Source organism: Mizuhopecten yessoensis, unplaced genomic scaffold, assembly GCF_002113885.1.
Source record: "Mizuhopecten yessoensis strain PY_sf001 unplaced genomic scaffold, ASM211388v2 scaffold8621, whole genome shotgun sequence".
In the NCBI taxonomy this organism is placed as follows: Eukaryota; Metazoa; Mollusca; class Bivalvia; order Pectinida; family Pectinidae; genus Mizuhopecten; species Mizuhopecten yessoensis.
The window spans coordinates 224,239-239,788 of NW_018407639.1; the positions used below are offsets into that span (position 1 = coordinate 224,239).

Here is a 15,550-nt window from a genome sequence, read left to right on the forward strand (position 1 = left end):
TGACCACCTTGTCGTTAAGGGATAACAAATAACGTAAACANAAACAGTATTGGCCACCTAGCCGTTAAGGGATCACAAATGACGAAAACAGTATTGGCCACCTAGTCGTTAAGAGATAACAAATAACGAAAACATTATTGACCACCTTGTCGTTAAGGGATAACAAATAACGAAAACATTATTGACCACCTAGTTGTTAGGGGATAACAAATAACGTAAACAGTATTGACCACCTAGTCGTTAAGGGATAACAAATGACGAAAACAGTATTGGCCACCTAGTATTTAAGAGATAACAAATAACGAAAACAGTATTGACCACCTAGTCGTTAAGAGATAACAAATAACGAAAACATTATTGACCCCCTTGTCGTTAAGGGATAACAAATAACGAAAACAGTATTGGCCACCTAGTATTTAAGAGATAACAAATAACGAAAACAGAATTGACCACCTAGTCGTTAAGAGATAACAAATAACGAAAACATTATTGACCCCCTTGTCGTTAAGGGATAACAAATAACGAAAACATTATTGACCACCTTGTCGTTAAGGGATAACAAATAACGTAAACAGTATTGACCACCTAGTCGTTAAGGGATAACAACTAACGTAAACAGTATTGACCACCTAGTCCTTAAGGGATAACAACTAACGTAAACATTATTGACCACCTTGTCGTTAAGAGATAACAAATAACGAGAACATGTATTGACCACCCAGTCGTCAGGGAAAATCTTGATTTACCACCTAGTCGTTGGGGGATAATAAATAACGAAAATATCCATTTGCCACCTAGTCGTTAGTGGATAACAAATAACGTTAACAGAATTGACCACCTAGTCGTTAAAGGATAACAGCAAACGAAAACATTATTGACCACCTAGTCGTTAGGGGATAACAAATAACGAAAACATGTATTGACCACCCAGTCGTCAGGGAAAATATTGATTTACCACCTAGTCGTTAGGGGATAATAAATAACGAAAATATCCATTTGCCACCTAGTCGTTAGGGGATAAAAAAAGTCGTTAGTTGATAACAAATAACCAAAAAAATTGTTTACCACCTAGTCGTTAGGGGATAACAAAAAATGAACATTTTTATTAACCACCTAGTTGAAGGAATGTAAATTATAAGAAACATTCTGCCGCTTTTAGTAAGAGATTATAATTTTAGAAAACATGCATATGCCGTCTTATCGTCAGGAGAAACAAGCAAAGAAAATATGCATACCTTGCAGAAGGTGATTACAAATAAAAATAAACATGAATTAGGACCTAGCTGTGTTTCTTTGATATATTTCATTCGGTCAACTTCTTGATGTTAACTTGAATTATTTGAGTTGCACAAAATTATCTCCACTTTTTATTTTTGCGGTCCCATCATCTCTTCAAAAACCTCGAATGTACATATTTTAGAATATAGTACCTGTAATTTAGATTAACGTTTTGTACATATTGAATATGCAATCAAATTTGTTATGCTTCGGTATTACAATATAGCAAACTGCTTTCTGTCGATGAGAAATAGGAGTATCTTAAGACGGAGGAATACTTTGTGTTTCTCCAGCAGATTTGGATGTATATTTGATGCTATCATAGGATATACACAGGATATACACAAATCGATAAAGGACTAAAGATGTATATCACAAAGGGTTCATGAATTATTCGTGTTAATCATTTCCTCATAATACCTATGTATGTAATTACCTATTGTTATCTTATCAAACCGCCGTGTGTTAATATGTTGTTAGGGTTCAGTACACATCCTGGCTAATGGATAGTGTTATAGACTTCAGTTACTGTCTCTTTATCATTTCAGATGCTGATATTGGCAAATCTCACCAGCACCGATTTTACATTTAACACGCCAACCCCTCATTCCACACTTTGATCACTCCAAATCGAAGGATGATAGATGGCGTTTCTGTTATTATCTGAGTTGAGAATTCGGAATAGACATATAATAGATAAATTTATGAGCATATTAGAACTAAATTCTTCTGTAAGCAAAATATGTCGTCTTCTGTCTTTTTGGGAATAGAAGATGTTAACTATAAGTCAGTGCCAGGCATTTTTTTCATAAACGGTTTTGGCACATCACCCATGCAATATTCTCAATAAAACAGAATGTTAATCATTTAAGTCCCACTAGATACCTGTAATACAATTTGATGTTGTAAAGTTGCACAAGGAAGTTCCGCCCGTTAATAGCACAATAATAAAGAATTCCAGCACCGCTTTAGCGATCCCTCTTGTCGTTGACTTATGTAACAGTTTGTCTTTTTGAAACAGAAAATATGTTCTTCCATATGAAAAAGATTTTGAATGATTTCTTCCAAAAGTCAAGGTTGTTAATTATTCTTACCATCTATCTCTTCATTTCCACCTTTATATAATTTAGGAAATGTGAAAGTCAAATCAAAACTTACATGAAAGGTCAGTATTCGACGTGTAGTCTATTGTCCCATTGTCATCCAGGACCACCACTGAAAAGAGACAAGCCTAGTGAATATTGGTGATAATTCGACATATCATGACAAGTTCCTGTGGTAAAAATAGCCACTGTATTTAATCTTATACTTTTCCTCACTAGATTTGCGCACCGTAGAATCTAAGGTTAGATGATATATCTACTGTACACGTGATAATCTTGACTTACGTTAAAACTACCTCCCCTTAGGATACATAATGAGGCTGCCTTACACGTTGTGGCATTTATATACATATATACATTTATATACATATACACATTTATATACATATATACATTTATATATATGTATTCTTGTGTACTGTTCCAAAGTGCGGTTAGATAATAACTATAGGTACAGATTACTGCTCATTATAGGTACTGTACAGGTTTCTAGGCGAAGACCGTTTTCTCGAGGGACTTACCCGTCTTGACAGTGTCTATATAAAACTAGTGGGATACATTTACTAGCTAAAGACTTACCCGTCTTGACAGTGTCTATATAAAACTAGTGGGATACATTTACTAGCTAAAGACTTACCTGTCATGACAGTGTCTATATAAAACTTGTGGGATACATTAACTAGCTAGAGACTTACCCGTCTTGACAGTGTCTATATAAAACTAGTGAGATACATTTACTAGCTAAAGACTTACCCGTCATGACAGTGTCTATATAAAACTAGTGGGATACATTTACTAGCTAGAGACTTACCCGTCATGACATTGTCTATATAAAACTTGTGGGATACTTTTACCAGCTAGAGACTTACACGTCATGACATTGTCTATATACAACTTGTGGGATACTTTTACTAGTTAGAGACTTACCCGTCATGACAGTGTCTATATAAAACTAGTGAGATACATTTACTAGCTAGAGACTTACACGTCATGACAGTGTCTATATACAACTTGTGGGATACTTTTACTAGATAGAGACTTACCCGTCAAGACATTGTCTATATAAAACTTGTGGGATACTTTTACCAGCTAGAGACTTACCCGTCATGACAGTGTCTATATAAAACTAGTGGGATACATTTACTAGCTAGAGACTTACCCGTCATGACAGTGTCTATATAAAACTAGTGAGATACCTTTACTAGCTAGAGACTTACCCGTCATGACAGTGTTTGCTGCAATCACATTGCTCCCAGTTACCGACGTGTTTACATAATATGGGAGAGGGAAGTTGAATATGTCGTCACTGAGGTGTACACAGCTTCCGTTCGCCAGGTTTACCTGGACTACAGGGATATTGACATAAGGTAGTATTTTTGCCCGACAACACGCTGTCAGACAGTCGTATGTGGTGGTCAGTTTAGAAGTCGGAAGCCCAGAAATCAGCGCTGCATCATTTGTTTTGGTGGTCTTGACGGCTGTATGTAAACGAACGTTTGAATGAAGACCGTATAATTAACTTAACAGGTTTTCGACATTAAATCATCAGGCTTTTGCATATTTCAGTTCATTACTGGAACTTAATATTTTTTATTAATGAAATGTCCGAAAATAACCCCTTAAAGCATTTCCAAACAAAGCTTCGACAATGAATGGTTAAACCTAGCTAAATATTATAGAAAGTGAAATAAGTAAAATAGTATTCAAAATACTACAGAGAACGGAATCCCTTAAATTTTTACTATTTTGATCCTAAAACTCTCCAACTTTCTACAATGTAACTATAAATCTGTTTATAAACATTGGTTGGATATAAAGCGGGTGACTATTGCATTAGTTGAAAAAAATATAAATAAATGTCACAAACCCCCCAGCTGAATTAATATGTTTGAAACTCGCTGATTTTTGTAACCTTTCTTGATGGCTAATGTGGAGATAACTAACCTACAGGCTCCTCACAGATAAACGCGTGTCTCTCATTACAAGGTACACCATACCAGGCCTGCTCGCTCGTAGCTCTCGTCATGTTCACTAAAACACACAGCTGAGTATCTGGTAGGTCATTGCCAAACTTGAACAAGTTACTGTTGCTGATTGGAGAACAAGTCGTAGAAACTTTGTTCCATTTGTTGGTTGATCCGTCTTTCAGATAACCAATCCAAAGAGGCACATCAGGCCTGTAGAATACATAACAAACTCAGCATGTAGTGTGAATTACTGATTTTTACAGAAATTATTTTCGGGGTGATCCCCCGAACAAGAAAAAGCTTTTCAGTCTATAATAACGTTAATTTTCACACAAAATACAAATGAGAATGTTTTCAATTTCGTTCCTCGTCAAAGTAGCAGGGCTGTGAAACAGATGGATTTCTTAGACATTTATATAGAAATCTGTCTCCAAATACTGGCTTCATAGTGCGACAACTGGACAACCTGATAAGTGGTGTTTGGGTATGTACGTAGCGGGACAACCTGATTAGTGGTGGTTGGGTAGTGGGACAACCTGATAAGTGGTGGTTGGGTAGTGGGACAACCTGATAAGTGGTGGTTGGGTAGTGTGACAACCTGATTCGTGGTGGTTGGGTAGTGGGACAACCTGATAAGTGGTGGTTGGGTAGTGGGACAACCTGATAAGTGGTGGTTGGGTAGTGGGACAACCTGATAAGTGGTGGTTGGGTAGTGCGACAACTGGGAAAGTGGTGGTTGGATAGTGTGACAACCTTAATATAGTGGCTTGGTTGTGGGATAACCGGATTAGTGATGGCTGGATAGAGGGAAAATTAGTTTAGTGGTGGCTGTTAGTGAGACAACCGGATTAGTAGTATCTGGATAGTGGGAAAATTTGTTAAGTGGTGGCTGGATAGTGGGACAACAGGATTAGTGGTGGCTGGATAGTGAAATTCCCGGAATAGTGGTGGCTAGATGGTGGGAAAATTGGATTAGTGGTGACTGGATATCTGGACAACCGTATTAGTGGTGGCTGGATATCTGGACTACCGTATTAGTGGTGACTGGATATCTGGACAACCGTATTAGTGGTGACTGGATATCTTGACAACCGTATTAGTGGTGAGTGGATATCTGGACAACCGTATTAGTGGTGGCTGGATATCTGGACAACCGTATTAGTGGTGACTGGATATCTGGACAACCGTACTAGTGGTGACTGGATAGCGGGAGCCATATAAGATGGGTTTAACAAGAATTTGATTCGAATAGAATGAATGATTTTGCTGATTGTACCTCGTCAGACCTTAGATGTACTTCGAAAAACTTCACATTGCCAACAAAATACAGTTCATTTCACCAAGTCCATCTCCGTTCTTATAAATATTTGACCAAGTATATATTCGTTTGAGAGTTATAAATATATGTTTATATAGATATGCTCACCATCCGTTTTCAATGAGTACCTTCCTCGTATAAACGACTCTGTCTCCAGCATTCGTAGAATGCATCATCCTCCCGAAGCCCATGTTCAGGCACGCCGAGTGAGCCTCGTGCCATGTCACGGTCGTGTTGACCACCCTTATCATACCCGTAAAATGCGAATCGGCGTTACCTAGAACAACAAAGGCTGATTATAAATCAGGCCACATCTACTATCAATATTAAATAAACTCATAATCGATTGGTGAACACAACAAAAGTATCACAGGAAAGACCAGGAAAAAAGGAATGACATAATTAACGCCCGATAAGAAAACAAATCTCGAAACTGTAATATTGTATTTTATTATAAAATAAACACGTGATACATTGTACATAATCGTATTGTTGTTTTTTATAGAAAAATAAGCAATAAATACATGACTGTACTGTTATTTATCCATAACCACTTTTTCATTGTAAAATAAATACTAAATACATAACAATATTGTAAATATACTCACCGTACACAAGGACCTGTCCATCACAATCAGATATCATATGTAATACTCACCGTACACAAGGACCTGTCCATCACAATCATATATCATATATAATACTCACCATACACAAGGACCTGTCCATCACAAACAGATATATATATTATACTCACCATACACAAGGACCTGTCCATCACAATCAGATATCATATATAATACTCGCCGTACACAAGGACCTGGCCATCACAAACAGATATCATATATAATACTCACCATACACCAGGACCTGTCCATCACAATCAGATATCATATGTAATACTCACCGTACACAAGGACCTGTCCATCACAATCAGATATCATATATAATACTCACCATACACAAGGACCTGTCCATCACAATCAGATATCAGATATAATACTCACCGTACACAAGGACCTGTCCATCACAATCAGATATCATATAGAATGCTCACCATACATAAGGACCTGCCGATCACAAACAGATATCATATAGAATACTCACCGTACACAAGGACCTGTCCATCAGAATCAGATATCATATAGAATACGCAATGTACACTTGGACCTGTCCATCACAAACAGATATCATATAGAATACGCACCGTACGCTAGGACCTGTCCATCACAAATATATATCATATATAATACTCAACGTACACAAGGACCTGGCCATCACAAACAGATATCATATAGAATACTCACCGTACACTAGGACCTGTCCATCACAAACAGATATCATATATAATACGCACCGTACACTAGGACCTGTCCATCACAAATATATATCATATATAATACTCACCGTACACAAGGACCTGGCCATCACAAACACCTAAATAGAACAGTGAGGAAAAGGCGTTATTTCAACACAAAAGAGAGTTTTACAAACAGTTCGTGATGTTCTTTTTTTATTAAAAAGAATTTATGGATTACTTAATAATTGTTTATATCTGCTGACGACACTGTTTTAAAAACTTTACTATAAATTAGATGACATTTCCTGACAGAAATATCACTCCTTCTGTTGAAAAAAGATGATTTTTTTGTGAACGAAATGTGCTACTGTCCTTATTATAGTGATATGTAAAATGTAGTATACAAAACCTGCAAATTGTGTCGTATAATTACTTTATCGATATGTCATCAAAGTAGTTCTCATACGAAAAAGGCAGAAAATGGAAAGCAATATTACAGCAGACATGTTTATATGTTTAGTATTTTTTTAAACGCTATTTTAATTTGTCTTTCAAGAGTTAACGTTTATGTACTGTGTGGATATCATATTTAGTTAATCAACTTACCATATAAATATGGACGAAGAATCCACACTATCAATGACAAACAGAGGAATCGTTTTCCTACGTGCATGTCCCTTGGTGGTTTAAAGCAATGCTTGTCTCCTGAGTGTCTTTTCAATGTCATCTATCCTGAGCCAGTCACTTTCCAATTATATTCAAAGAAAATAGCAAATTCAAAAGCGTGGTCGATACCTGTTCTGATCACGCTATATCTCAGTACAGTATGATCGATATTAGGATCAGTGATAGAGCTTAGCGTATCTAATTAATATCGAAACACGCCAGAGTTTAAATATCTTGTTCTTGGCAAATAAGCTAGAAATAAATTCGCCATGAAAGACATGTAAATATCCCGGATACACGGGTACATGCCATCAACAGGTCGAACGATAACGTGTGATTTGTGTAATTTTCAGAATTAATGTTTGAAGATGAACGAGGCATGGGGACAATAAGGCGACCTATAGAAACATCAAAGCCAGTGTGTCTTCATCACAGACATCACATACAGTTTGTCTTCATCAAAGACATCACATACAGTTTGTCTTCATTAAAACATCACAGACATTTTGTCTGCACCATGACATCACAGACAGTTTGTCTTCATCATGACATCACAGACATCACAGCCAGTGTGTCTTCATCACAGACATCACATACAGTTTGTCTTCATCAGAGACATCACATACAGTTTGTCTTCATTAAAACATCACAGACATTTTGTCTGCACCATGACATCACAGACAGTTTGTCTTCATCATGACATCACAGACATTTTGTCTTCATCAAAACATCACATACATTTTGTCTGCATCATGACATAACCGACACTGTGTCTTTAATATGACATCACAGACATTTTGTCTTCATCAAGACATCACAGACATTTTGTCTTCATCATACATCACAAACATTTTGTCTACTGTTTTGTCAATATTAACTAAAACCGGTAGTTACCTTGGTGTAGTAAATTAAAGCTATCCAACATTACCCTCAGTCGGTAGATACCTTGGTGTAGTAAATTAAAGCTATCCAATATTAACTACAGCCGGTAGTTACCTTGGTGTAGTAAATTAAAGCTATTCAATATTAACTACAGTCGGTAGATACCTTGGTGTAGTAAATTAAAGCTATCCAATATTAACTACAGCCAGTAGTTACCTTGGTGTAGTAAATAAAAGCTGTCCAACATTACCCTCAGTCGGTAGATACCTTGGTGTAGAAAATTAAAGCTATCCAATATTAACTACAGCCGGTAGTTACCTAGGTGTAGTAAATTAAAGCTATCCAATATTAACATCAGCCAGTAGATACCTTGGTGTAGTAAGTTAAAGCTATTCAACAATAACTACAGCCGGTAGTTTCCTTGGTGTAGTAAATTAAAGCTATCCGATATTAACATCAGCCAGTAGATACCTTGGTGTAGTAAGTTAAAGCTATTCAACAATAACTACAGCCGGCAGTTACCTTGGTGTAGTAAATTAAAGCTATCCAATATTAACTACAGCCAGTAGTTACCTTGGTGTAGTAAATTAAAGCTATTCAACAATAACTACAGCCGGTAGTTACCTTGGTGTAGTAAATTAAAGCTATCCAATATTAACCTCAGCTGGTAGATACTTTGATGTAGTAAGGTTTTCCAACAATATCAGATTCCTTATGAATTCTTGATAAACTTGGTTCATTTTGAAGGAGAAAAATGTCTCCAGCAATCGTTTTGTGTTCTGATTGGAGCTTTCTCCTTGGTGCATTCAGCCTAGACCTGATCGTCACTATCCTTTCAATGCTATTAGTGCTAAGGATTGCAATTTAATTGTTTGTAGAGCCTCAGCTCCAGGACAATATACTGAACAGGTGGGCTGGGGTTCCTATTGTTTTCGTTCGGCTGCTGTGTGTCGCTGGGAACTGTTGTGATTAGGATGTTTGAATTTTGTCTTTTTGGTGTATTCTTATCTTTATTTTATTTTAATCCCAGAAAGGAATTTTCTGTTCACCATAAGGATTGTATTGAAGGGAGTGGAACATATTTGTAGATATGCGTTCTGAGAAACCCATAATTAGTTCAATGTCAGTGATTAGCGTGGCATGATAATTTATTCCCGACACAGATGTTGAATGCTGCCCTACCGGTATTGAACGGCTGTTGGTAAATCCAAAGACTAATACTAGTATATCGTCTTTTGTATAATGGAGAGTGAACTTGGTCGATTGCCTGCCCTACCTATAACTTCAGTAAGTCTTACAAGTAGGCTTTCATTCGGATGATGTGTTTATAGATTTTTATATAGTCTTGTACTGATGATGGACCATACGTCAGCTTTTGTAGGTACTGGTACCACCTGTTGACCATTTTCTGGCTGTTAGAGCTGTTTACCGGTGAACACACTTTTGATTCATTAATCCAGATTGCTAATATATACACTGTCACTAAGAAAACAAGCCTTCATTGTGCTCCCTACTTGATAGGACCCTTGTCAAGTTTGATAAATCATCCAAACAGTATTACTTCCTTCAAGGTCTCTATTTTGTATTACTTATATTACAACAGTTCCACGTTGTCACATGTGTTTGTCATTATGACCTTAACTATGTGACATTGACCTTATACCATGTAGTCATAGTTATCTAAAGCATGACTGCAAATCTTCTCTATCACCGTTCAGTGGCTATGGTAGTGGACAACTGTGACCTTGACATTTGACCGTAATCGTGCACCAACGTGATATTGTACAACGAGGACTCAAGGGTAACCAGTGCATATCTATACAGCACACATCCTGTAAAACAGACACAACCAACTTTGACCTTGACCTCCACAATGGCTGCCTGGTAGACACAATATTGTTCTTGTCCACAAACAAATGGGAAAGCCTGCTTATGGCTATAATGTTGCTCTTCCTATCCACAGGCAAAAGTGATGTGAAAACCAAGTAGCCTGCTGATGGCTATACTGTTGCTCTTCCTATCAGGAGGCAAAAGTGATGTGCTGATGGCTATACTGTTGCTCTTCCTACCCATAGGCAAAAGAGATGTGAAATCCAAGTAACCTGCTGATGGCTATACTGTTGCTCTTCCTATCAGGAGGCAAAAGTGATGTGCTGATGGCTATACTGTTGTTCTCCCTATCCACAGGCAAAAGTGATGTGCGGATGGCTATACCGTTGCTCTTCCTATCCACAGGCAAAAGAGATGTGCTGATGGCTATACTGTTGCTCTTCCTATCCACAGACAAAAGTGATGTGCTGATGGCTATACTGTTGCTCTTCCTATCCACAGGAAAAAGTGATGTGCTGATGGCTATACTGTTGCTCTCCCTATCCACAGGAAAAAGTGATGTACTGATGGCTATACTGTTGCTCTTCCTATCCACAGACAAAAGTGATGTGCTGATGGCTATACTGTTGCTCTCCCTATCCACAGGAAAAAGTGATGTACTGATGGCTATACTGTTGCTCTCCCTATCCACAGGAAAAAGTGATGTACTGATGGCTATACTGTTGCTCTCCCTATCCACAGGCAAAAGAGATGTGCTGATGGCTATACTTTTGCTCTTCCTATCCAGAGGAAAAGGTGATGTGCTGATGGCTATACTGTTGTTCTCCCTATCCACAGGCAAAAGTGATGTGCGGATGGCTATACTGTTGCTCTCCCTATCGACAGGCAAAAGTGATGTGCTGATGGCTATACTGTTGTTCTTCCTACCCATAGGCAAAAGAGATGTGAAATCCAAGTAACCTGCTGATGGCTATACTGTTGCTCTTCCTATCAGGAGGCAAAAGTGATGTGCTGATGGCTATACTGTTGCTCTGCCTATCCACAGGAAAAAGTGATGTGTTGATGGCTATACTGTTGCTCTTCCTATCCACAGGCAAAAGTGATGTACTGATGGCTATACTGTTGCTCTTCCTATCCACAGACAAAAGTGATGTGCTGATGGCTATACTGTTGCTCTTCCTACGCATAGGCAAAAGAGATGTGAAATCCAAGTAACCTGCTGATGGCTATACTGTTGCTCTTCCTATCCAGAGGCAAAAGTGATGTGCTGATGGCTATACTGTTGCTCTGCCTATCCACAGGAAAAAGTGATGTGTTGATGGCTATACTGTTGCTCTTCCTATCCAGAGGCAAAAGTGATGTGCTGATGGCTATACTGTTGTTCTTCCTACCCATAGGCAAAAGAGATGTGAAATCCAAGTAACCTGCTGATGGCTATACTGTTGCTCTTCCTATCCAGAGGCAAAAGTGATGTGCTGATGGCTATACTGTTGTTCTTCCTACCCATAGGCAAAAGAGATGTGAAATCCAAGTAACCTGCTGATGGCTATACTGTTGCTCTTCCTATCCACAGGCAAAAGTGATGTGCTGATGGCTATACCGTTGCTCTTCCTATCCACAGGCAAAAGTGATGTACTGATGGCTATACTGTTGCTCTTCCTATCCACAGGAAAAAGTGATGTGCTGATGGCTATACTGTTGCTCTTCCTATCCACAGGAAAAAATGATGTGCTGATGGCTATACTGTTGCTCTCCCTATCCAGAGGCAAAAGTGATGCGTTGATGGCTATACTGTTGCTCTTCCTATCCAAAGGAAAAAGTGATGTGCTGATGGCTATACTGTTGTTCTCCCTATCCACAGGCAAAAGTGATGTGCGGATGGCTATACTGTTGCTCTCCCTATCGACAGGCAAAAGTGATGTGCTGATGGCTATACTGTTGCTCTTCCTATCCACAGGAAAAAGTGATGTGCTGATGGCTATACTGTTGCTCTCCCTATCCACAGGCAAAAGTGATGTGCTGATGGCTATACTGTTGCTCTTCCTATCCACAGGAAAAAGTGATGTGCTGATGACTATACTGTTGCTCTCCCTATCGACAGGCAAAAGTGATGTGCTGATTGCTATACTGTTGCTCTTCCTATCCAAAGGAAAAAGTGATGTGTTGACGGCTATACTGTTGCCCCCCTATCCACAGGCAAAAGTGATGTGCTGATGGCTATACTGTTGCTCTCCCTATCGACAGGCAAAAGTGATGTGCTGATGGCTATACTATTGCTCTTCCTATCCACAGGAAAAAGTGATGTGCTGATGGCTATACTGTTGCTCTCCCTATCCACAGGNCGACTAAATAAACAGTATCGATATAAAGATTTACACTGAGGACACCCTGATACATGAATACTGTTCTATCTCAAGTTGTCCTCTTCTGAATTTTCTGATCGTGTGGCCTTGTACATTTATCCGTATCTTCTTGTCTTTGTCTATACGTTTACGGAATCATTGACTCGACGCTAGCTATTCTTGTCTCACTTTCCTTGTTTTATTGTCCCATCTCCAAAGCGTTGTGGCTCTGTCAGGGTTGGGACCCTGACTTGTCTCACTTTCTTTGTGCCTGCCGACCACGCCACATCGAATAGATAGATTATCCATATGAAATACTTTATTTTGTTCTAAGTAATCAATCAATTCTGCGCTTCTTGGAGGTATTGAATGTGATTTATTATATTGTCTTGTTATTTTGTGTAATTAGTTGTTCGTTATTTATCACACATTTTCGCATAATTGTACCAAACTACTAAGTATTAGCTGTTTACAGCAATCATCGGTGGCTTGCTATTTTGTTACTTTATCGACGCTTCATAAACCAATCGTTATTGTTTCAAGATGGAGGGTAAATGTGTTGGAGAAGGGTGTCAAGTATACTTCAAGAAACGTAGTGGCAATAAGAACAGAAGTGCACGCAATGTAAATAGTCCACAATATAAATGGCTCCTAGATACGCTGGTGCAACAAGGATTGATGTCAGCAAAGGAACAAGCACTTATTTGCCAGAAGTGCTACATGAAGTATCTTCGGAACAAAAATCAGCCTGAACCTGAACCCGAGCAGAACCAGGAAATAGAGGAAGAAGACGACTCCCCGTCCCATATCCTGCCGTTGCTGACCCTTCATGATCTTTTGAATGGATCATCTTCACACAAAAAATGCTGTCTCTGTCTTGTTACCTTTGCAAGAAATGGAACAAAATCATCAGTCTTACCAAAACGTGCAAGACATCACCTGATCTATTCACACAAACTGTGGTGTCCCACCTCATCCCGCGTCTGCTCCATTCACCTTATTGGTAACGACTTAGATCCGTCTACAGAGGTTGTCCTTGATGGTAGAGGTTCCTTGGAATCTCAGTTACCATCAAAATCGTCCGAAATCATTAATGACCTCCTAGAGGTGTCGCACGTCCTTTCACAGAACCAGTCTGCGTTTACAATAAGCTTTTCTTCTCTTGATGACTCGGCATGCATGGCCTGGACAGGTTGGTCCAAAGATCAGTTCCTCGAAATCCACTCGCACTGTTCCCCATATCTTTCATCTGGTATATATACCAAGACTACACACGATGCTCTATTACTGTTCTGGGTAAAACTGAAAACCGACATTTCCTGGAGTCAGTGTTCTTCTCTTTTTGGAATTTCCAAGTCAAGTGTGTCCAAAACTTTCCACTCCATAGTACAGGCATTAGACACATCGATAGTCCCACAATTTCTAGGTCCGGATCACTTGACAAGAGAACAGTTGCTCGGGCACAATACTGTCTTTTCAGAAGCATTTTTTGGAGATAAAGCCACTGCCATATTAGATGGCACCTATATTTATATCCAGAAAAGCTCCGACCACAAGCTCCAGAGAATGTCCTACTGTGGCCAGAAGAAGAGAAACTATCTCAAATTCATGAGCATCGCCTTACCAGATGGCTACATTCTGGACACAGTAGGACCATTCACTGGCAGCGAAAATGATGCTACAATTACAAAAAAAGTCATGGACAAGCTAGTTACTTGGCTACAACCAGACGACAACGTTGTCGTTGACCGAGGTTTTAGAGATGTCCTACCAGTTCTCGAAGCCTCTGGCCTCAATGCTAGCATGCCGTCATACCTGAAACCCGGTCAAAGTCAACATTCTGACGTCCAAGCAAATCTTGACAGAACTATCACCAAATCGAGGTGGATTGTGGAATCCTATCATGGTCGTCTGAAACACTGGACGTTCTTCCGAACGCAATTGGTGTCTAACAGCTTTATCAATGTCATCGAGGCTTTGCTTCGAACCGTCACAGCCTGTCTGAATGGTATTAGAGGACCGATCTACCAGAGATCTCCAGAGAGAGATGCCAAAGATAGGCTAATGGCTGAACGTATGAAGGACCGTTTGACAACACCGAATGGTTTAGCTCAGAGAGTCAAGACAGATCCGGATCTATCTAGACGGGCAAGGTCCGAGTTTGTCAAGATGGATGCATCTTCCGTACTGTTTCCCCGTCTCGATCTTGATTACTTGAGAACCATTACGTGTGGAACGTATCAGATATCTCTGGCTCCTGGTTACATCGCCGAACATTTAAGTGATGACGGAGACTATGAGGTGTGGCTTTACCAGCACTCCCCAGACCTTCTCCGATGTCAAATACATTCTCGACACAAAAGCCAAACGAAATATAACGTTTGGATACGGTTCACCGTTTCACCCGATGTTGAGGCCCCAATAAAGGACTACTACTGCCAGTGCCCAGTTGGAGAGAGAACGATGGGAATGTGTGCGCACATCTCCAGTATCTTGTACTACCTTGGGTATTACAGGACGCTGGAAAACCCTCGACCATTACAACCACAGGTAAAGAAATTCCGACAAAACTTGAAATAGTTTTCCATGCGGCAACGGAGTGCATATGTCGAAAGTATGTTTGGGGCTCGATATGAAAGATCCCCGTTACCATGTGACTAACCAAACTTATAAATATAGGTATTATACAATCGCCCGTAGCTATGAACACTCCCGTAAATGCGAAAACCAACCAAAATCATAAGGAACACGTTTTGTTTGTTGTTCTGTCTATTTGTCAGCCAATGTCTTCAACCACGGGGACTTGTGAAGTAGCCATCTTGGATTTTTTTTATGAAAAAGTGTTTCTCTCACTTTTTTTCATA

General features: G+C 39.1%; 1 protein-coding gene across 1 annotated transcript; it reads right to left on the reverse strand.

The window, feature by feature from the left end:
* Positions 1-2,155: 2,155 nt before the first annotated feature.
* Positions 2,156-7,638, reverse strand: LOC110456283. The gene is made up of 7 exons (XM_021506919.1): positions 7,573-7,638; positions 7,074-7,103; positions 5,775-5,943; positions 4,326-4,558; positions 3,599-3,859; positions 2,437-2,493; positions 2,156-2,163 (listed from the first exon to the last, which is right to left on the reverse strand). Exons 3-7 carry the CDS (start codon positions 5,915-5,917, stop codon positions 2,156-2,158), a joined length of 702 nt encoding a protein of 233 aa, XP_021362594.1. The 5' UTR covers positions 5,918-5,943; positions 7,074-7,103; positions 7,573-7,638.
* Between the last annotated feature and the right edge of the window lie 7,912 nt (positions 7,639-15,550).